At 41.9% G+C, this 23,353-nt stretch overlaps 1 protein-coding gene across 12 annotated transcripts in view; it reads left to right on the top strand.

Annotated features, from left to right (window-relative positions):
- The window catches only part of CEP162 (centrosomal protein 162), an 80,285-nt gene that overhangs the window by 43,806 nt on the left and 13,126 nt on the right, over positions 1–23,353 (top strand). For 11 of the 12 annotated variants that reach the window (XM_075923830.2, XM_089777179.1, XM_089777178.1 and 8 more), the window contains 5 exons: positions 4,641–4,767; positions 5,885–6,048; positions 9,835–9,939; positions 12,976–13,203; positions 14,781–15,451. In XM_075923830.2, coding sequence (XP_075779945.2) covers positions 4,641–4,767; positions 5,885–6,048; positions 9,835–9,939; positions 12,976–13,203; positions 14,781–15,451 — 1,295 coding nt within the window. Of the gene's footprint in view, positions 1–4,640; positions 4,768–5,884; positions 6,049–9,834; positions 9,940–12,975; positions 13,204–14,780; positions 15,452–16,156; positions 21,694–23,353 lie in introns of those variants that run through there. The other variant, XM_089777182.1, reaches the window with a different exon arrangement.

The following is a 23,353-nucleotide window of genomic DNA, read 5'->3' as shown; positions in this document are numbered from 1 at the left end:
TTCTAGATCATAGCTGGTTGGCAGATTCATAAGGGTGCCTCTACCAGTTCAGCATTTTGAACTGCTTCTGTATTCTGTAAGGGTATGTCTACACTTGCACCTTAGTTTGAATTCTTTGTGTGTAAATTAGAGATATCATCTTTGGCTGTCTAAGAAAGTAAAAAAAAGTTTTCCCTGAGGGTATGTCTACACTTGCACCCTAATTTGAACTAAGGATGCAAATATAGGCATTCAAAATAGTAAATGAAGCTGGGATTTAAATATCCCACGCTTCATTTCCATAATCTCAGCTGCGCTCTGTTTCAGATCCCAGCTGATTCGAAAGTGAAAGTGCACTCCAGGCCGCATTAGTTCTAATCAACCCCCTTGGTTCGAACTAACGCGGCCCGTAGCGCTGTTTCACTTTTGAATCAGCTGAGTTCCGAAACAGCGCGCAGCTGAGATTACGCTAATGAAGCGCGGGTTATTTAAATCTCTAATTTACACACAAAGAATACCCTCTAGATTTTCCAGAATCCTATTATTCAGTCTTTTGCTTTATCCCTTCTTTGTCCACCAATAGAGCAGAGACCTCTAGCCAAAGGGAGGGGAGGGCATCATGCTGCTAAATAATTTCTGCAGCAGTACAAGAAGCTCTCTGTGGGCCTATTGTCATAGGAGTGGGACCATGACAGCAGAACTGGAGATGGCTCCCTGAACAGCTGCAGGACATCTATGGTCCTGACAGAGTGGAGTCAAGATGGCGTTCTCTGCTGTGTCCTGACATGACACTGTCTCTCTCACACCTGCAATAATCACGAAGTCAGAAGCAGCAGTGCAGGGAGATCAGAAGCAGCAGCAGTGAGGGAGTGAGCAAGGCTCTTACAGCAGAGCTGCAGAGAGCTCCCAGCACCGCTCTCTTGATTATCCAAACTCCCCATTATCTTTGTACTGAATCAGTATCCTGGAATGATGGCCGATCTCTCATTTTAAATATTCAGAAGTTGAGGCAGGAAGATTGAGTGTCTCAAAGCAATAGACCAAATAAATCTCTCTGTCAGATGGTCAAAGTTTAAAGCCACATTTCAAGCACCTGCCATATTGCAAGAAAGCCAGTAAATTGTAGAAAGACCCATTGTTGTGCTTAAAAGAAGCACCCGGGATCTTTTTCAGAGGGATAAGACAACACGCCACATTTATTGAACATACATAGATCAATCAATACTTTCATATGTATGTTCACACACACACACACACACACACACACACACACACATATTCCATTTTGTCGTTACTAATAGTTGTTCCCCTGTACACTGTCCAGGTGAGTTAGATGGGGAGGGGTGGAGCTGGGCTTCTGCCAATCCGGATCGATGCTCCCATGTTGACGAGACAAAAACCCAGGGTCCCTCTGCAAGATGCTTCATATTTATCCCTCTCATGCAGCCAGTTAGTCATCACCTCGCCTTTTTTAATGCTGCTTCAGAGAGGGTCCTTCCAAGGGCAGACACTTGCTGCTTGACTCCCAGGCCGTCTATATGTCCAATCTTCTTTTCAATGAGCTCACTTTACAAGTCTTGTTGTCTTTGGATCTGGCTCCCAGCCCCTCTCCACCCTTGCAAATGCTGCTGGAGGTGCTCACCTCTCAAGGCTTCTCCATTCATTTCAACAGGACAATCAATGAAAGGGGAGAGATCTATTCTACTCCTAGAAAAAGACATTTTCCTATTCCAAAGGCCTATAATAAAAAGGGTTTAATACAAAGTTTCTATGGTCTAAGAAGCAAAGAGCTATATAAGATCTATCTATATAAAGACTTAGAAAGTTTCTCTTAATACAGAGTTATATGAGAATGATATATGGCTATATGGAAATGGTCTAGAGATTTATCCACACCATGTCCAGCCAACAAGTGTGCATAGATCTCACAAGGGGTACGTCTAGATTACATTCCTCTTTCGACAGAGGGATGTAAACTTCATAGGTTTACGGGATCTTTCGAAAAAACTTTGCCTTTTCAAAAGAACTGCATCTAGACAGCGGTTTTACTTTCGAAATAACACTTTTTCGAAAGAGTGCCATTAAGTGATTATGCAAATGAAGCATAGGAAAGTCAAATCCTGGCTTCTTTTGCAATTTTGAAGTGCCTAATTTACATCCCTCTGTCAAGAGAGGGATGTAATCTAGACGTACCCAAGGAGATCTATGTATTTCTGAAAAATCATAGAACACTACAACTGGAAGGGACTTCAAGAGGTCATCAAGTCCAGTCCTCTGCCCTCATGGCAGGATCCAGTACTGTCTAGATCATCCCTGATAGATGTCTATCTAACCTGCTCTTAAATATCTCCAGAAATGGAGATTTCACAACCTCCTTAAACAACTTATTCCTGTGTTTAACCACCCTGACAGTTAGGAAGTTTTTCCTAATGTCCAACTTAAACCTCTCTTGCTGCAGTTTAAGCCCATTCCTTCTTGTCCTATCATCAAGAGTCCAAGGAGAACAATTTTTCTCCCTCCTCCTTGTGACACCCTTTTAGGTACTTGAAAACCACTATCATGTCCCCTCTCAGTCTTCTCTTTTCCAAACTAAACAAGCCCAATTTTTTCAGTCTTCCCTCATAGCTCATGTTCTCTAAACCTTTAATCATTCTTATTGCTGTTCTCTGGGGCTGTATCTAGACTACATGCCTCTGTCGGCAGAGGCATGTAGATTAGACAGATCAGCAAAGGCAAATGAAGCCGCGATTTACATTTACATGGCTGCCTCGCTGAGCCGACAAACAGCTGATCAGCTGTTTGTCGGCTCGCACGCTAGTCTGGACGTACCTCCTGTCGACATCAAAGCCCTTTGTCGGCAGCCCCGTTATTCCTCATGGAATGAGGTTTACTGGGGCTGCCGACAAAGGGCTTTGATGTCGACAGGGGGAACGTCCAGACTAGCGCGCGAACTGACAAACAGCTGATCAGCTGTTTGTCGGCTCAGCGCGGCAGCCATGTAAATGTAAATGAAGCCGCGATCATTTAAATCGCGGCTTCATTTGCCTTTGCTGAACAAACAAATCTACATGCCTCTGCCGACAGAGGCATGTAGTTTAGACGTACCCTGGATCGTCTCCAATTTCTCCACATCTTTCTTGAAATGTAGTCCCAGAACTGACACAATACTCCATTTGAGGCCTAACCAGCGCAGAGTAGAGTGGAAGAATGACTTCTTGTGTCTTGCTCACAACACTCCTGTTAATGCATCTCAGAATCATGTTTGCTTTTTTTGCAACAGCGTCACACTGTTGACTCATGCTTAGCTGTGGTCCACTATGACCCCTAGATCCCTTTCTGCAGTACTCCTTCTTAGACAGTTGCTTCCCATTTTGTATGTGTGAAATACTTTGCATTTGTCCTTCTTAAATTTCATCCTATTTACCTCAGACCATTTCTCTAGTTTGTCCAGATCATTTTAAATGATGACCCTATCCTCCAAAGCACTTGCAATCCCGTCCAGCTTTGTATCATCTGCAAACTTAATAAGCGTACTCTGTATGTCAATATCTAAATCGTTGATGAAGATATTGAACAGAACTGGTTCCAAAACAGACCCCTGCAGAGTCCCACTTGTTATGCCCTCCAGCAGGATTGTGAATGCTTAATAACTACTCTCTGAGAACTTTTATCCAGCCAGTTATGCACCCATCTAAGCTCCATCTAAGCAGTATTTGCCTAATTTATTGATAAGAAGATCATGCAAGACCATATCAAATGCCTTACTAAAGTTTAGGTATGCCACATCCACCGCTTCTCCCTCATCCACAAGACTCGTCATCCTATCAAAGAAATCTATCAGTTTGGTTTGACATGTTTTGTTCTTTACAAATCCATGCTGGCTGATACCTATCTCTTTATTATCTTCAAGGTGTTTGCAGATAAATTCCTTAATTACTTGCTCCATTAGCTTCCCTGGCACAAAAGTGAAACTAACTAGTCTGTAGTTTCCTGGGTGGTTCTTATTTCCCTTTTTACAGATGGGCACAAGATTTTCCTTTTTCCAGTCTTCTGTAATCTCTCCTGTCTTCCATGATTTTTCAGAAATAGTAGCTGAAGGCTCAGATACCTCCTCTATCAGCTCTTTGAGTATTCGTGAATGAATCCTTCTCATTCATTTCCCATGGGCTTTGGAAAGCAGGAGACACGGAATCAAATTGTTTGTCTGAAGAGTCTTCAGGAAGACATAGCTGCATAAGGTTAAACGTTAGTGCTCACTGATGCAAATGAATTAAACTGAAGTTTGGGAATAGGTTTGTATTCTGGACATAAATGGACTCATAATTTTTGCCATTGTGCCTAGACTAAGAGTTATTTTCTTTAACTATGGTCTACTTACAAACTGAATCTGAATTGTTTGGATTCTAAAACTCATCTAATTATAGCCTTTGATGTTATAAGACCTCAGATTTAGCCTCTATTATATGACTAACTTCATATCTTCCTGCACTCTGTCGTAGAAGGGATAATATTCAACATAAACAATCACATTGGCTGCTAAGGGACCAGTGCAGTAGCTGTGCTTCATCTTGTTATGATGGGAAAAACACCTGTTACTTTTAAAATATAAAATATATGTTGTCTTGGTTCATTTTCCTTACATGTTTTCTGTGAAAATTAAGAAGGAAGAAACTAAATTGCTGGAAGAGATAAAACGGCTTAAACAAGACAAACAAGCTCTTGAAGTAGACTTGGGACAGATGAAGAAAGAGAGAGATTTGGCAAGATCCCAGATTGTTTCTACTTCAGGTGAAGTGCTCATTTGTGAGGCTGACATTCCAATTAATAATTGGATAATTGCTCTTTACTTATGTTTCACTAAATCTACTACATATTTGAGAGCATTTGTGCATCGGTCTGTGTGTCCTTCCATCCCGTCTGTGAGTCAGTTTGTTCAGGAGCTCCTCCTAAATAGTAAGAGCTATGACCACCAAATGTGGTATGCAGCTTCTCTTATCATAACTTAAAGAAGGCCAGGGTGTGGTTATGCCAGGATAATGGAATGTACTTAGAATGTGATTGTTTCTCATCACGCAGAAAGGGAGGGATGTGATAGCAGGGACAGTTTTACTCACGAATGACCACAGGAAGGCAGCAAGCACAGGGGACAGTTATACCCCAGAATTTCCACAGGGGGATAGCAAGCATCCCAGCCCCAGAGAACAGTCACTGGCCAGCTACACAGCTCCCATCCTGCCCTAGGAAGCAGCTGCCGGCCACCCTGTGTGGCCCCCGCCATCCTTGGTCCAGCCCTGAGGAGCAGCCGGCCAGCATGGCTTCTGCCTCCCTCAAGCCAGCCTCTGTGGACAAACAGGCATGTGGACTGTGCTACACCCAGGCTGGCCTTTGGGGAAAAGCAGGCAGGCTGTGCAGTTGCCCTGGGCTGGCCCTGGGGACCAGGCACTAGCCGCCTTCATTTCCTCCCCTGCACTTCCTACCCACTCTCTTGCGTGCATGCACGCATACTTCCCAGCCCCCTGTCCTAACTCCTATGCGCCCACCCCCTGCTCTGAGCTTGTCCTCTCCCCCTAAGCCTGATTCCTGCACCCTCTACCCATATCTTCAGCCTCCTGCCCTGACTCCAGCTCTTCCCCCCCCCCCCATACCCTTAGTCCCCTCACCTGTAGGACCTGAGCAACACTGGGTAAGTCTTCCAGTAAGTATATAAAATTTGTGTTACAGAATGGCTTACATAAATGTGATATAAAGGCTTTTTAAAGCTCTTATGTTTGAAAACAATTTGAGTCGCACATTTAAATTTAGTAATGGCAGAGTGCCTGCAATTTACCTTAGAATGATGCAGTATCTGTCTGATAGTTTTGTTGCAAATTTCTAAGTATATTAAATCAGCTTTTTTGTCTTGTAGGTGAAAAATCTTATGAGATAAAGATTATAGAAGAATCATACAAACAGGAAATCAGTGTTTTGAAAAAGAGACTGCAATGGTTTGCAGAAAATCAGGAGCTTTTGGATAGAGATGCAACTCGTCTTAAAGAGGCAAAAGAAGAAATTGAGAAATTGAAAATACAGGTGATCACAACAGTTTAAGGTTTATTTTGTGTATTAGTATTTATAGAAGTAGTGACCACAGAATACAACTTAATTCTTCAGGATATGTTATCTGTCATATCATTTATCAGGAAAGGGTTCAGAAAAGGGCAACTAAAATATTTAGGGGTTTGGAACGGGTCCCATATGAAGAGAGGTTAAAACGACTGGGACTTTTCAGTTTAGAAGAGAGGAGACTGAGGGGGGACAGGATAGAGGTATATAAAATCATGAGTGGTGTGGAGAGGGCGAATAAAGAAAAGTTATTTATTAGTTCCCATAATAGAAGAACTAGAGGACACCAAATGAAGTTAATGGGTAGCAGGTTTAAAACTAATAAAAGAAAGTTCTTCACACAGTGCATAGTCAACCTGTGGAACTCCTTGCCAGAGGAGACTGTGAAGGCTAGGACTATAACAGAGTTTAAAGAGAAGCTAGATAATTTCATCGAGGTTAGGTCCATAAAAGGCTATTAGCCAGGCAATAGAAATGGTGTCCCTGGCCTCTGTTTGTCAGAGGCTGGAGAAGGATGGCAGGAGACAAATCGCTTGATCATTTCCTTCGGCCCACCCTCTCTGGGGCAGCAGGTGCTGGCCACTTTCAGCAGACAGGCTACTGGGCTAGATGGACCTTTGGTCTGACCCAGTACGGCCGTTCTTATGTTCTTATCATATTCAAGATGCAGTACTGATATACATCAAAATCTTTTACTTAAATACTGAAGGTTTGATATCATGAATGCACATTCATAATGTGTGAAATGGAGGATGTAAATGTAGGAGAACTTAAATCTATTTTTATTTGCATTAATCACTTCATTGACATTTTTGGAAATAATTCTAAGTTGATAGTTCTTTAGAACATGGAAATCTATTGACTAAGACTACCAGATATCAGTTATGTTGTTACACTACCATTAAAAAAATACCATACTCTTACCCCAAAGTATGGGTTATACATGCCTCAGAGGCTGAAAGAAATAGCTGTAGGAGATGTAAACTGGCTTCTCAATCATTCTCCAGCATCAAATGAAGCTATATTTTCTTGAAAGAAAAATAAATCTCTACCTGTAAGGTTGAAAATAAAACTTTTTAAGCCAATGCAGAGCCTGAAACAATAGCTGTGAGTGTGAACTGCCCCACTTAAGTCAAGGGTGTTAATTCAGACACAAGTGATACTATTTTCCCTGCTCATGAACACATGTAAAAAGCAGAGGAAGTATTATATTATGAACATTCCAAAGTAGGGGAGGAAGTTATAAATGATATGTAAACTAAGATTTAACAACACATGGTCGGTGGGGAAGAAGTGGTTTCATTTTCATCAAGGCAGTTCAATTTTTCAAATTTTAGTATATAGTATGATTGCTGTGTCATTTGGGTGAACAGTTTTGTTTATCAAAGGTTAAATTTACACTGAAGCAGTATTATTAGAGCTGTCAAGTGATTAAAGAATAATCATGATTAAAAAGATTAATTGTGATTAATTGCAGTGTTAAACAAAAACAGAATAACTTTTATTTAAATATTTTTTGTTTTCAACATTTTAAAATATATTGACTTCAGTTACATCCTAGAAAACAAAATATATGGTGCTTTATATTTATGTTTATTACAAATATTTGTATGTATTTTGTATTTTTTGCAAATATTTTGTATGTTTCAGTTCACTAGATACAAGTACTGTAGTGCAGTCTCTTTATCATGAAAGTTGAATTAACAAACGTAGAACTATTACAAAAACTGCATTCAAAAATAAAACAATGTAAAACTTTAGAGCCTACAAGTTCACTCACTCCTACTTCTTGTCTACTCAGACGAACAATTTTGTTTACATTTCTATGAAATAATGCTTCCCACTTCTTGTTCATAATGTCACCTGAAAGTGAGGACAGACAATTGTGTGGCATTGTTATAGCCAACATCGGAAAGTGCTTACATGACAAATGTGCTAAAAATTTTTATTTCGCTTCATGCTTCAATCACGATTCCAGAGGATATGCATCCATGCTCATAATGGGTTCTGCTCAATAACGATCCAAAGCAGTGAAGGCCAACACATGTTAATTTTTATCATCTGAGTCAGATGCCATTGGCAGAAGGTTTAATTTTTTTTCCCTAGTGTTCAGCTTCTGTAGTTTCCACATCAGAGTGTTGCTCTTTTAAAACTTCTGAAAACATGCTCCATGTCTCATCCCACTAGGATTTTGGAAGGCATTTCAGACTCTTAAACTTTGGCTCAGTCGTTGCAGCTAGCTATCTTCAGAAATCTCATATGGGTATCATCTTTGTTTTTTGTCAGATCTGCAGTGAGAGTGTTCTTAAAAGGAACACGTGCTGGGTTATCAGCCAAGACTGCTATAACATGAAATATGTGGCAGAATGTGGGTAATACACAGAGCAGGAGACATACTGTTCTCCTCCCAAGGAGCTGAATCTCAAATTTAATTAGCACATTATTTTTTTAATGAGCATCATCAGCATGGAAATATGTCCTCTGGAATGGTGACTGAAGCACAAAGGGTATACAAATATTTAACATATCTGGCTTATAAATACCTTGCAGTGCCTATTAGAAAAGTATCCTGCGAAGGCCTGTTCTCACTTTCAGGTAACATTGGAAATGAGAAACAGACGGCCTTAATTCCCACAAATGTAAACAAACTCGTTTCTTTGCTGGCTGAGCAAAAAGTAAGACTAAGTGGGCATAATTTTGTTTTTGAGTGCAGTTATGTAACTATGCATTTTTAAGTTACGCTTTCATGGTAATGAGCTTGCGCTACAATACTTGCGGTAAAATGAAAAATACTATTTCTTTTATCTTTTTTTACAGGTCAAATATTTGCAATAAAAATGATATAAAGTGGGCACTGTACATTTTGTATTCTGTGTTGTATTTGAAAATATAGAAGAATATCTAGAATATTAAATACATTTCGATTGGTATTCTGTTTATCAGTGTGATTAAAATGGCGATGAATCACAATTCATTTTTTTAGTTAATCGTGTGAGTTAACTGAACTTAATCAGCAGCCCTACTTATTATTACGTATGTTTTTAAAATAACATCCATCTGATAATAGGAATGTGCATTCATTTAACGGTTCTCTTTCTCTCTCTAGCAATACATTGCAGTATTCATATCAGTTCCAGATATTTGACTTGGAATCTTGATAGCCAGATTGTCCCTTGTGCTGGAGCCCTTGATGATGGGGAGAAAGTGGTTCATCAAGGAACTAGTTCTGGCTCTCTGAACCTCAGGGTCAGCCCAGCTTAGACATAATTTAAAGCTGCTCTTGGGCATCTCCAAATTGCATCACTAAATTCAAAGCTGTGAACTCTTAAGATGAGTTAAGGATAAAATTTGGAAGTGTGAAACATGATAGCTTAACCGTACCACCACCTCTCAATCTCACCCCATATCAAGAGAATGGGGGAGACAGAGGCTCAGGGCACAGATCTGGCAAAGATTTGCTCGCAGGGAGTTCCCTTCATAAGGGAATTCTCTGCGAGATCTCTGCAGCTGAATTAGTGTTTCCTTACCCCTATCTGACACAGAGGCCGTAGCCCAGCATAAAAATTTAATCCATAGACTTCTATCAGACAAACCAGACTGATAACTAGGATCATCTTCTGTACTAGTCCTGTTCAAATATGGAACTCTTTCATTATAGTTAATTTGAAATAATTATAAATATTTTCAGCAGTGCTAATGAAGTGAATCCATTGCATAAATGTTTTGTATTGTACCACTGAATATGATGAATAGGTTGATAATCTCAGAACCGAAGCTGGGAATCAGTCTGTGCAACAGAAGAAACGCATCAAGGACAGAGCAGCAGATGCAAAAAGAATTCAAGATCTTGAGCGACAAGTATGTAATAATATTACTTTTCTTGGTGTTTGTTTATTAATAGTAAAAATGTAATAAATGCTAATTGCTGTTGAGAGATCTTGGCAGAAATATCAAGATATTGGAAAAGTCCCATGATAAATTAAACATTTTTGTCCTTATGGAACTATCTTATCTTTAAATTACAAATACTAGTTATTTTATGAGAGAGTGTTCTCATGGGTCACACCCCAACACTGATAGTATTTCAGGCAGCAGCTTACTTTATCAGTACCCTTGTGAATTCTTATTACCATGTGTAAAGATTTTGTTTTAATATTTTTTTCCCTTGTATCAAGGATGAATGTTCTGGGGCCTACAGTGAAATAATAATGTCTGTTTTTGCTAGGAGAGTGATTTGGATATTGTGTGACTAATACCGAAATCACTGTAGCATCAAATATTAGTTGATGAATAGGATGGGAGGGAAAAGGAAAAAGAGCCCAGAAAACCATGCATATTTTATATTTTATATGGCCCTAAAATTGTAATGCATCAAAAACTGAATGAAGAGTCCATTGATATAGTATCCTTCATCTAAAATAATCTGAGTAAAAGAATATGGGCATGTTAGGGAAAGACTCAATTCAAACTACAAAACCCACAATGCAGCCAATGAGTCTGTTTTAATATTTCAAAACCTAAAATAAATCACTGTTCTTGCAGGCAAAGGAGGAGGGTAGGGCAGTCATGCATGCATGCACATGTGCCTCTATAACTTTTTAAAATTTCAGTAAAACCCTTGTATCCTCTTTTACAAATCTTCCCCAGCAAATTGCCACCTTAAGCTTTTTTAAATGAATGGTAATAAAGTAGGAAATAAGAGATTTTTCATTCAGAATTCAGGAAACTGCTTTTTTATATGGTCACTGTCTGACTCTTGACCATTGAAATTGTAATATGTTTTTGTAATGAATATTATCCTATAGTATATTTCTCTTGATACAAATGTAGAGGGTTGAATGTACACTGGTGGTAATAATAATAAGAATAATCATCACATAAAGAAATCTGTTGTGTGTTTTCCTTCAAATGCTTTTCTGTTTCTCTGTATACATTTTATTGATGGTGTACATGCAACTAGTGTCCTGCATTGTCTGCTGGCAGCCACTCCTGGACCTTGAGTGTCCCCGTGCCATCAGTCAAAGGCATAAAGAGTAGGACAGAGCGCAACTTTGGCTTTTCCTTCTCTGGTTACAATTTAGAGCTTGCTGTGTTCTTGAGGCCTCTTCTTATGTAAATAGTTATAGATAGATACTTAGTAATTAGTCATTACTGTTAGAGAGTAATGTATAGTATTTTATTTTATAGTTTGTATAGTATTTTATTTCATTTAGAAAGAAACTTGTTTATTTCTTTACCTCAGAGTTAGTAACTTATCCTGTCTCTTCAGTGCAGCATTAATTTAAGCCATGTCTGCCCTACTGCTTTTGTTGGTAAAACTTGTGACATAAGTTACACTGTCAGAAGTGCTGGTGTAGATAGCATTATTTTAGTGGGATAAGCTCTTTCCTCAACATAGCAACCTCTGCTTGTGGAGGTGGTTTTCTTATGTCAACACAAGGGTTCTCTTGTGCCAGCAGAGAGCAGTGACACATACAGTCTTACAGTGACGTAGCTCCTTGGCACAGCTGCGCCACAGTATGCTCTCTAACGTAGATGTGCCTTTAAGTTCCTACTTCAATTTTAACCTTTCCTATCCACACACAAAATACATTTACCTGCATTTGGTATTGCTTTAAACCTGATCTGTCTGGGGAATAGGCTAGAAGTGGCTCTCAAGCTTTCCAGACTACTGTTCCTGTAGCAGGATGCTGCAGGGCCCTCTTGAGTTCTGTCTCTGCTGTGTCAATTAGGGATGTAAAATCTTTCTGAATTAGTTAACCAGTTAAATATCAAGTTTAACCAGCTAATTGATTAAACTGGAGTGGGCGGGCTTGAATCATCTTCTCCCCTCTGCCACAGGCTGGGGCTGCTCCAGCCCAGCTGCTTCCAACCCCATGCAGGGCTGCTGCTTCTGGCCCCCAGTCCACGCAGGGCTGCCCGGCGCTCAGCCTGTGTGGGCTGGGAACTAATGGGGCTCAAACAGTCCTCCACCCATGGCAGGCTGCAGGTGGGGGCCGCCTCCTCCTCAGGTACCATTTAAGTGTTACCTGGTAAGCATCAACCAATAAGATTGAGGATGATGCTTGAGGTTTTCGTTGAGATTAAGGGTGATGCTTACCAGTTAACCAGTTATACGTTAACATCCTTAGTGTTGATAAAGTCAGTCGGAGACCCTGGGGTTCAGTAACTACTGGTGCCTTTGTTTAAAGGTTAATAGTTAAATCCAAAGCTTACAAAGGGATCTCACTAAATTCTGTAAATGGGCAACAAAATGATAGATGAAATTCTGTGCTGATAAATGGAAAGTGGTGCACATTGGAAAACATAACGCCAGCTATATCTATAAAATGATGGGGTCTAAATTAGTTGTTACCACTCAAGAAAGATCTCTGAATCATTCTGGATCATTCTCTGAAAACATCTGTTCAATTTGCAGTGGCAGTCTAAAAAGCTAACAATCATGTTCTTCAATTAATGGTCCATAGTGTAATCCATTGTTGGTTATACACATGCACCATGTGTCTGGATATAGATATTTTGAAAGAAGTAGTGTCTATTGATCTGTTCATGGTTCTTTGTACCTTCTTGTGGGTTTCAAAAAGAATTGGTTAAGTTCATAGATGATATGGCTATAATAGCTATTTGCCAAGATGGTCAGGGATGCAAACCCATGCTTAGAATTCCCCTAAATTTCTGTCTGCAAGAAACTAGATGACATGGGATAATTCACTTAAAAATGTACTTTTCTGTTCGTTCCCTGTGAAGCAACTGTCACTGGTCATTGTCAGAAGACAGGATACTTGAGCAAGATGGACCATGGCTCTGTTCTACTACAGCCATTCTTAGTGTCAGTGAACACCATATCTTTTATCAAATTGCTATTGAACAAGTTGTTGGTGATTTCTTTGATAGATTAAAGAAATGGAAACTATTATAAGAAGAAGGCATCCAAATTCTTTACCTGCTTTGATATATGCTGCAGCAGCGGCATCTGAAGGAGGTGGTGACATTTCGGCTAAATCCAATACAGTTGATTTCCTGGAAAAAAGAATAAAAAAGTTAGAAACAGAACTTGAGGGTAAAGATGATGAAGCTAAAAAAAGTCTACGTGCTATGGAACAGCAGTTTCAAAAAATAAAGGTAACTAACTTAAGGCTATGAGTATCTGTTGAGTAGTAACCCATTCCACATATAGTGAAGAAAGTTTCTATTGAATGTAAGGATATCTGTTTCTAAAGCAGTAACATTGTAAATTGAGGGGAAAGATAAAATTTGGGGAGAAGAATATTGCCAAAGGTTCTGGGACCAGAAATGTTAAATCTTTGTACATTTAAAATATAGACATGTAAACATATTTTGAAACTGATAGAGGAGGAATTAAATTTGCAGGATGCATTGCTTTGGTCTTTATAATCTTTTCATAAATAGAGAAGGAGACATGATCCTACAGGATATGAAGAGGAGGTGCACTGAGCTGCACACACAAGCTAAATACATGTGCAGGCTGCAATGTCAGTCAACTTAACATGCAGAAAAGACTGCAATTTATAAGTCAGAGTCAATGTCTCCACCTTTTTCTTCATGGATGTCCAGAACACAGAATTGTTATGTGGGGAGTTTGCAGACTGAGGATTCCTATAGAAACTGACCTGGGCCCTGGTCTGTAGCGTGACAATTAAGTGCTAAGTTGCCATTGCCTGGGAATATTTATACTTCTGCCAAGGTCTTGGCACCAGATCTGAAATCCTGCATTGGAAAGTCCTGCAGGAATGGCAATAGGCTTTATTCCACAAGACCAGTTTGGTTGCTGCTTACCTAGTAGGGAAGGAGAACATGATCTTGGAAAGACTGATTCTACTGGTTGAGAGACTCCTTTTGAGTAAATCCTGGCATTTACCTGAATGAGAAATTACCAGTTTTCTGCTCATGATACTGGGAGAAGAAAATACATTGCTAACATTTGTCTTCTCTATCCAATTTTATTTCCTTGTGTTTCTGTCTAATAGTACCTCTGGAAAAGAATGTACTGACAGAACACAAGAGAGACCAGGGTTTAATGAACCTGATTATGCTATATAGACCCAGATGGAGAGAACATCTTTTTGTTGTGTTTGTACATTGTGGTCTACAGTGTGGTTTCCTAAGCACTATGACATTGCAAATAATTAATAATCATAATAAAATGTTGAACTTCAAAGGATATGGAAGTGGGCAGTCCTATCACAAACCATTAATATTTGCAAAGTGGAAATTAGCAACAGTTGAAATGCTGTGTTTAACAAAACTGTGAAATGCTCTGAATTTCTTAGTGAGCCAACATACTCTTAATGTTAATCTAAGAATGGAATGTTAATTTGTTCAGACTGATAGCTGAGTTGAACAATCCAGTGCAATAATAGAATGAGAAACAATCATTTTCCTAATAATTGACTTTAGTTATTATTTATTCTCTTTATAATTGTTATAAGGTGCCCATCTGTCCTTACTAAGAATAGTTCCTTAGTTTGCTGATATACTGTGCTTTTTTGTTGCAGGCAGTCTTAATGAGTTATTACATCCCTGAGGCTGCTTACTGAATTATCTAAATTAGTGTTCTAAATACTACTGGCTTTGTTATGTGTGATGTATTAAACATTTACTTGAGGCAGTTTATTACAAAATTTATACAAAAAAGAGGGAGTAATTGATGTGCAACTTTGTAAATTGCTCTTTTCCAGCTTCAGTATGAGCAAAGACTTATAGAGCTTGAAGAACTCCTTGCCTATAAATTGATGAATGAACCTCAAAAACTTCATGACAACAAAGCCAGTTTCACAGCAACTGAGCAAGAACTTCATAATGTAAAGGAAAACCACCAGATCGTAGTAAAAACTCTTCAAACAGAAATTGAAAATCTTAAAAATCAGAATTCCCAGATAGAATTCAAAAACTGTGAAAAAGACGATGAAGACTTACAAACAATAGAGTACCAAGTTGAACAAGCTCATGCGAAAGCTAGGTTGGTAAGACTAAATCAAGAATTGATCTCCAAAAGTAGAGAGATACAGGACCTAACAAAAACGGTAGAGAGACTTCAAAAAGAGAGGACTACGATGTTATCAAATCAGAATTCAAGTGAGAGAACGGACGATAAGGAAAAGTCTACTGAAATTTTGAAAATGGATATTTTAGCAACACGTAAAAGGAACGCCAGCACCAACAATCCCTTCCCAGACACTCTTGATGATAAAATATACCAGCCACATAATTTTGCTGATTCTCATATTTCAGAAGTTCTACAAGAAAATGCCAAGTTAAAAGATGAGCTAGAAAGACTGTCTCTAGAAATGAGCCAGCAACGAGTGAAGTCTCAAGCTGAAGTGGCTCATTCTGAAAGTAACACACGCAGGTAAAAGTCATTGCATGCATTTATTAAAACATAGTGGTCTTGGTGGGAGATCAGTAATAATATAGTATATTTTGACAAATAGATCATATCTGTGAATCCAGCTCACGTTAATAATGACCTAAAAGCTGCTACCTTCTCATGCTACCATCTGATTTAGTGGTTTCTGTGTACATATCCATAGACAAATGTGTATGCAACCTAAATTGGCACTAATTGACATATTTTTGGTCATAGACAACAGGATAAGACAGATGTTTTTGAAAGAACCAGAATGATGTGTAGGAATCCCTTCCGAGAGTAGCTAAATGTGCTTCCCTCAGAGTTCTTGCTCCCATTTAGAAACAATATGCTGAAAAGATGACCTAGATCTTCTGTCATTCATATTAAACCCTTGTGCAGGTCCAGATGCGTGCTCTTTAATCTAGACTTTGTCAAGGCTTTGATTAAGAACAAGGTTACTTATTATAAATTGTTGCAGCCGGGATGACTTTGTCTTCTTGCCCAATAGTGTAATACTAATTTATGGCCCAAATCTTCAAAATTGGATACACACACAATTTCATATATACTTACCAAAATGATGGATGCAGTTGGAGTAATTGCATCCATGATGTTTGCATATACAATGCATGTAAAGTGTAAAATTAAGTATGTGCAATGCACGTGCTATGTGCACGTGTTGATGCATGTTTTTTCCCTTAACAGCACCCATTGGGCCAGCAGAGGAGTCCCTTGGAATGGCACCGCTATATCCGCTAATATGTACTCCTGCTGGCCGTCCACCCCCTCAGTTCCTTCTTTCTGCTTCTGATGGTCATTGTAGCCTGCTCTGCTCTTGCTTAGCAAGCACTCTCAGCAGTTCTCACCCTTTTGTAGTTCTGTTGTTTGTTAGTGTTCGTTCTTATCTCAGTTGTAAATAGTTTAAGTAGCTGTTAAGTGTTAGTAGTTTACTTACATGCATAACTTGCTTCACATCTCCAGCTTGCTGCAGGGCGTGCCTGTGCCTCAAGGCTTCAAGCCCTGCATTAAGTGCCAGAAGCCTATGCCCTGCAGAGACCCCCAGGAAGCCTGCCTTAAGTGCCTCAGGGAAACTTATCTGTTGGAGACCTGCATGATCTGTAAGGCTTTCAAGCCAAAGATCATACTCATGATGCGGCTCTCCGCCCGACACCAGCACCGACAGCCTGCTGTGCACCAGCTTCTGTGCGGAAAGCACTAAGCTGCTTGCCCTCCTCTCTGGCTGTAGGCCTCGGCACCAGGCCTCAGCACCACTCTCCAGGGCCACAGACAAAATGGAGACCTAGCCGGGGCAGGTCTCCATCTAGGCACATGCCATCAGTGCACCATCAGGTGGGGCACGTGACACCAGCAGTATCAGCACCCGGACCATTGAGGTCAGGTCGGCACCATTCCATCCTGCACTGGGACTGGAGCCCGGTGGAGGATCTCCCAGAGTCCTCAACACCGGATGCTTTTGAGGCTGCAAGAGATCTCATCTAGCTTGCCTCATCCCTGATTTCACTGGGCCCGCCTAAGGAGCGTCATGCTTGGGGGCACCGAGCCACATCCATGGCACTGCCAGCTCTGGCACAGGACATGAGGGTTCACCACTGCACTACCCTGGTGCTGTTGACCTAGACACTGTCACCAGCCCCTGACACCGGCACCTGCCACAGTAGTCTCACCAGCACCGACCCATGCACTGAGCCAGGACACCTGTACAGCACTGGCTAGTGCACCGATGGTATCCACACTCCCATCCTTGGCAGCCAGCAGGCAAGCACCGTTGCCTTTTATGCCGCCACCTCCTCCTCAGCACCATGGAAAGCCATAATCTGTGGCTTGATACGCAGATTGCCAACTGCAACAACTATGGCACAACACTGTTTGACCTCTGAATACTCAACCTATTTGGAGGCGGAGTCAGCCGCATCGTCACAGGGCTCCAGATCGAGGTCAAGGCACAGGTGCTACTGTTATGCTTAAACAAAGCACACGAGAACTTTTATAGGGGAAAAGGCAGTACGCCGCGTTTATTGAGAATACAACAGTAGCATATGCTTTTTAGTCACTTACAAAAACACGCACCATACACACACAGTCCAGCCAGATGATGTTATAGTTACCAGTCCAGAGTCTGTATCAATCTAGTGGCCAGCTAGATTGATCACAGAGGGGGAGCAGGGCCTTTGTCGGTCACGATCCGATGCTCTCCTGGAGTTGGTGGCAAGATGAACCCAAAGTCGAATAGCAAGGCACTCTGCTTTTATAATCCTTTTCTCTGATGAAGTCTATGGATTTTGCTGTGTCAGTCTGTGTCTGGGGTTATCTTTTTTATGTTAATCATTCCCAAAACATTTACAAAAAACTCATCCTGTAATCAATCGTCTTTTGGGGGTGCTCGCTCGACTGTAGAGTTGTCAATCTGCCAATCTGATCAATTCCTGACCGTGGGTACGCACTGATGGTCCCTCTGATGCTGATAAGTCTGTCTTCTCCCACTCTTCGCCCCTCCTTTCTTGGCCATCTGGCTCTGAAGATAACCTTCACACCTTTATCTCGACACATACATACCACTCTCACACATGAACAATCTCTACAAAGACCTTAAAAAAAAAAAAAAAAGCATCTCCTATTGGGCAAAGCAAAAGTCATTGTAAATCAAACAATTAAAACTCCAGCCTTCAGCATTCCTCTAATCTCATTAGCATAGGCACAATACCAAAAAACTCAATTTACTTACCAAACTCACTAAACTTTAAAACAAAGAAATGTATATTTAACTAAAAGGCTTGATTAATAAAATGTTAAATATATTACCTTACATTACTACATTATTAAACCTAAAATGCAAATATAAAAAGATATAACACTCTCACTCCAACAATACTCCCGGCACCACGCCAAGCACTGTAGCACATCAGTGCGGTCTAGGCCACACAACCAACCCCAAGACAGTTGGCGCAGCAATCCTGGCCACCCCAGTGGCAGGCTCCTTTTGGATCCCCTGGGCATATCACCAGAGCCAGGGTGTGGGCCCCTCTAGAGCAGAGTTGGTCGTCTCTGGGCCCGGGGCCCTTCTATCAGCAACCCCACTGACCCGCTCCCCTACTTTGGCCCCAGTCCCTGTACCCTGGGGGAGCTTTCGCCCAGACCTTCGGTCAAAAGGGGGCCATCCTTGTCTCATCCCCACATGCTTGCATCCTCAGCGGCCTCCTAGTCCCTCTCGCAAGCCCAGGATGCAAAGGCGGCATGCCTGAAGGGGTTGTCGTCTTCATCCTCCGATGAGGCTTTTGGAAGGGCGCTGCCCTCCGTGGACTCAAGGTCTCACCAGGACCTTATCCATCGCCTGGCACAGAGTCTAGGGGTAGAGACTGAAGAGGTGTCAGATGACTAGGACCTGACTGTCGACATCCTGCATGCTGATATGCCCACCAGGGTGGCTCTACCAGTGAACAAAACCATGACAAAGATCACAAAGACACTGGCAGGCTCTGGCCTCCATTCCACCTCCATTCCGCCTACCAATGAGATGGCTGAGTGCTGTTATTTTGTCCCACAAGAAGGGATTGAGCATCTCTTCTCTCATTCCCCTCTAGGATCCCTAGTGGTTCAGGCAGCTAACCAACAAGAGAGAGAACCAGGCGCAACCCCCAAGAGCAGGGATGCCAAGAAGGCCAATCTCATAGACTTTAAGGTCAGAAGGGACCATTATGATCATCTAGTCTGACCCCCTGCACAGTGCAGGCCACAGAATCTCACCCACCCCTCCCAGAATAATCCTCTCACCTATATCTCAGATATTGAAGCCTTCAAATACTTTGAAGACCCCAAGATGCAGAGAATCCTCTAGCTGTGATCTGTACCCCATGCTACAGAGGAAGGCGAAAAACCTCCAGGGCCTCTGCCAATCTACCCTGGAGGAAAATTCCTTCCCGACCCCAAATATGGCGATCAGCTAAACCCTGAGCATGTGGGCAAGATTCATCAGCCAGACACCCAAAAAGTTCTCTAGTAATTCCTATCATCCCTCCATTGACCTATTTCCCACTGATAATGAATGGTCAATTAGTTACCAAGATCATGTTATCTCATCAAACCATCCCCTTCATAAACCCATCTAGTTTAATCTTGAAGCCAGATAGATCTTTTGCCCCCACTACTTCCCTTGGAAGGCCGTTCCAGAACCTCACTCCTCTAATGGTTAGAAACCTTCGTCTAATCTCAAGTCTAAACTTCCTACTAGCCAGCTTATATCCATTTATTCTTGTGTCCACATTGGTATTAAGCTTAAATAATTCCTCTCCCTCCCTGGTATTTATCCCTCTAATATATTTAAAAAGTGCAATCATGTCCCCCCTCAGCCTTCTTTTGGTTAAGGTAAACAAGCCAAGCTCCTTGAGTCTCCTTTCATAAGACAGGTTTTCCATTCCTCCGATCATTCTAGTGGCCCTTCTTTGTACCTGTTCCAGTTTGAATTCATCCTTCTTAAACATGGGAGACCAGAACTGCACACAGTATTCCAAATGGGGTCTCACCAATGCCTTGTATAACGGCACTAATACCTCCTTATCCCTACTGGAAATACCTCGCCTAATACATCCCAAGATCGTATTAGCCTTTTTCACAGCCATATCACAATGGCGGCTCATAGTCATTCTATAATCAACCAGGACTCCGAGGTCCTTCTCCTCCTCCGTTACTTCCAACTGATGTGTCCCCAGCTTATAACTAAAAATCTTGTTATTAATCCCTAAATGCATAACCTTACACTTCTCACTATTAAATTTCATCCTATTGCTATCACTCCAATTTACAAGATCATCCAGATCTTCCTGTATGATATCCCGATCATTTTCTGAATTGACAATAGCTCCCAACTTTGTGTCATCCGCAAATTTTATTAGGACACTTCCACTTTTGGTGCCAAGATCAGCAATAAAAAGATTAAATAAAATTGGCCCCAAAACTGATCCCTGAGGAACTCTGCTAGTAACCTTCCTCCAACCTGACAGTTCACCTTTCAATATGACCCGCTGTAGTCTCCCCTTTAACCAGTTGCTTATCCACCCCTCAACTTTCATATTAATCCCTATCATTTCCAATTTAACCAATAATTCCCCATATGGTACTGTATCAAATGCCTTACTAAAGTCGAGGTAAATTAGATCCACTGCATTTCCTTCATCTAAAAAATCTGTTACTTTCTCAAAAAAAGAGATCGGGTTGGTTTGACACATCTACCTTTTGTAAAACCATGTTGTAATTTGTCCCAATTGCCATTAGCCTCAATGTCTCTAACTACTTTCTCCTTCAAAATTTTTTCCAGGATCTTACATATTACAGATGTCAAACTAACAGGTCTATAGTTACCTGGGTCGCTTTTTTCCCTTTCTTAAAAATCGGAACTATATTAGCAATTCTCCAGTCAAATGGTACAACCCCTGAGTTTAGAGGTTTATTAAAAAATGTTGCTAATGGACTTGCAAGTTCATGTGCCAGTTCCTTAAATATTCTTGGATGAAGATTATCTGGGCCCCCCGATTTACTCCCATTAAGCTGTTCAAGTTTGGCTTTTACCTCGGATATGGTAATATCTACCTCCATATCTTTAGTCCCATTTATTAAGTTACCATTATCCCTAAGCTCTTCATTAGCCTCATTAAAGACTGAAGTAAAGTATTTGTTCAAATATTGGGCCATTCCTAGATTATCCTTAACCTCCACTCCATCCTTAGTAATTAGCGGTCCTACTTCTTTTTTTGTTTTTTTCCTATTTATATGGCTATAAAACCTTTTACTATTGGTTTTAATTCCCTTTGCAAGGTTTACTATTGGTTTTAATTCCCTATTGGTTTAGACTCACAGAGTCTAGGGGTAGAGGCTGAAGAAGTGACAGATGACTAGGACCTGACTGTCGACATGCTGCAGGCTGATATGCCCGCCAGGGTGGCCCTACTAGTGAACAAAACCATGACAAAGATCACAAAGACACTGGCAGGCTCTGGCCTCCATTCCGCCTACCAATGAGACGGCTGAGTGCTGTTATTTTGTCCCACAAGAAGGGATTGAGCATCTCTTCTCTCATTTCCCCTCTGGGATCCCTAGTGGTTCAGGCAGCTAACCAACAAGAGAGAGAACTAGGCGCAACCCCAAAGAGCAGGGATGCCAAGAAGGCCAATCTGCTGGGCAGGAAAGCATATGCTTCCGGGGACCTTCAACTCCACATAGCGACTCAGCAGGTACTGTGCTTATAACATCTGGGCCGCAATGGACAATTTAATCGAGCTGGTACCACAAGACTCCTGCCATCCCCTTCTTCTCAATCTCCCTCTTTCCACTTGCCCTACTCCGTCCCTCTTCAGGGTCCCCACTAACAAGCATCTCCTCAGGGAGGAGGTGCAACAGCTCCTAAGACTGGGAGCTGCCGAAACGGTCCCTCAGGAATTCAGGGGCAACGGGTTCTACTCAAGATACGTTGATGGAGCCATGTAGTCTAGACACACCCTAAGGACGCAAGGTATGTGATCACAGGAGGAACTTTCCCTGCATATCCATGTCAGGGAGCTGCAGGCTGTTTGCCTCGCATGCCAGACTTTCCTTCTCCGCCTCGGGCAGGACAGTCCTCATCCTGTCGGACAGTACAATGGCAGTCGCCTATTTCAACAGGCAGGGGGAAGCATGTTCCCCTCCCCTGTGCCAGGAAGCCCTCTGGCTTTTGGAACTCTGCATCTGAGTGGATGTTCACCCAGTCACATCCCATCTCCCTGGGACCCAGAACACGCCGGCGGACCAGATGAACCAGGCTTTTTCCCATTCCTGCTGGTGTGCAAGGTGCTTCTGAAAGTGAGGGAATTCAGGGCCTCCCTCATTCTCATAGCGCCGGCTTGGCCCAGACAGCGTTGGTTCATGTCCCTGTTAAACATGTCATGCAGGAAGCCGATTCCTCTCCCCCTGCACCCAGACCTCATAACTGAGCACTTCGGCAAGCTTCACTACCCAAACCTACAGTCCCTCCACCTAATGTCCTGAAAGCTCCAGCGCTCGGAGCGGGTTCAGGAAGTCCTGCTGGGAAGTAGGAAATCTTCCACTAGGGCCGCCTATCTGGCTAAATGGAAGTGCTTCTCCATTTGGGCTGCTCGGGGAGTTCATAGCCTTTTGGTCCCACTAGTTCTGGACCACCTCCTCGACCTCAGGGTCCAGGGGCTGTCCTCCTCATCGATCAGGGTTCACCTGCTGGCTATTTCCACCTATCACCCAGGCTCTAGGAACACGGCACTCTTCACGCATCCCTATCGTCCACAGATTTTAATGGGTTTTGGACAGATTTTACCTGCATGTGTGTCAGCCCGTTCCTTCAGTTGGGACCTTAACTTAGTTCTGTCCAGGCTCATGGGGCTCCCTTTCGAGCCCCTGGTGATGTTCACTGCTACACCTCTCCTGGAGTTGTCTTTTCTAGTGGCTATCACATCGGTCAGACACGTGTTGGAACTGAGGGCTTTCACATCAGACCCCCAATTATACGGTATTCTTCAAGGACGAGATCCTGTTATGCCCCTGTCCCGCCTTCCTTCCCAAGATAGTGTCTCACTTTCATGTGTCTCAGGACATTTTTATCCCGTTTTTTTTTCCCGAAAGCCCCATGCTTTGGGCAAGGAACAGGCACTACACACGTTAGATGTTAGGAGAGCCTTAGCCTTTTATTTAGAAAGAACAAAGCCCTTCCATAGGTCTCCACAGCTTTTTATAGCAACTGCGGAACAGCCGATGGTACAGCAGGTCTCTGCACAGAGGATCTCCTCGTGCATTACGTCCTGTATCAAGGAGTGCTGTGGGCTGGCCTGAGTACCAGCTCCTCCACACATGGCCCACTCCACTAGGGCCTAGGCCTCTGCCACAGCC

The sequence above is a fragment of the Pelodiscus sinensis genome, chromosome 3 (genome assembly GCF_052426305.1).
Source record: "Pelodiscus sinensis isolate ZL-2025 chromosome 3, ASM5242630v1, whole genome shotgun sequence".
NCBI lineage: Eukaryota > Metazoa > Chordata > Testudines > Trionychidae > Pelodiscus > Pelodiscus sinensis.
Note: the sequence above shows the minus strand (reverse complement) of the source record. Positions and strands in the feature narration are given on the sequence as shown.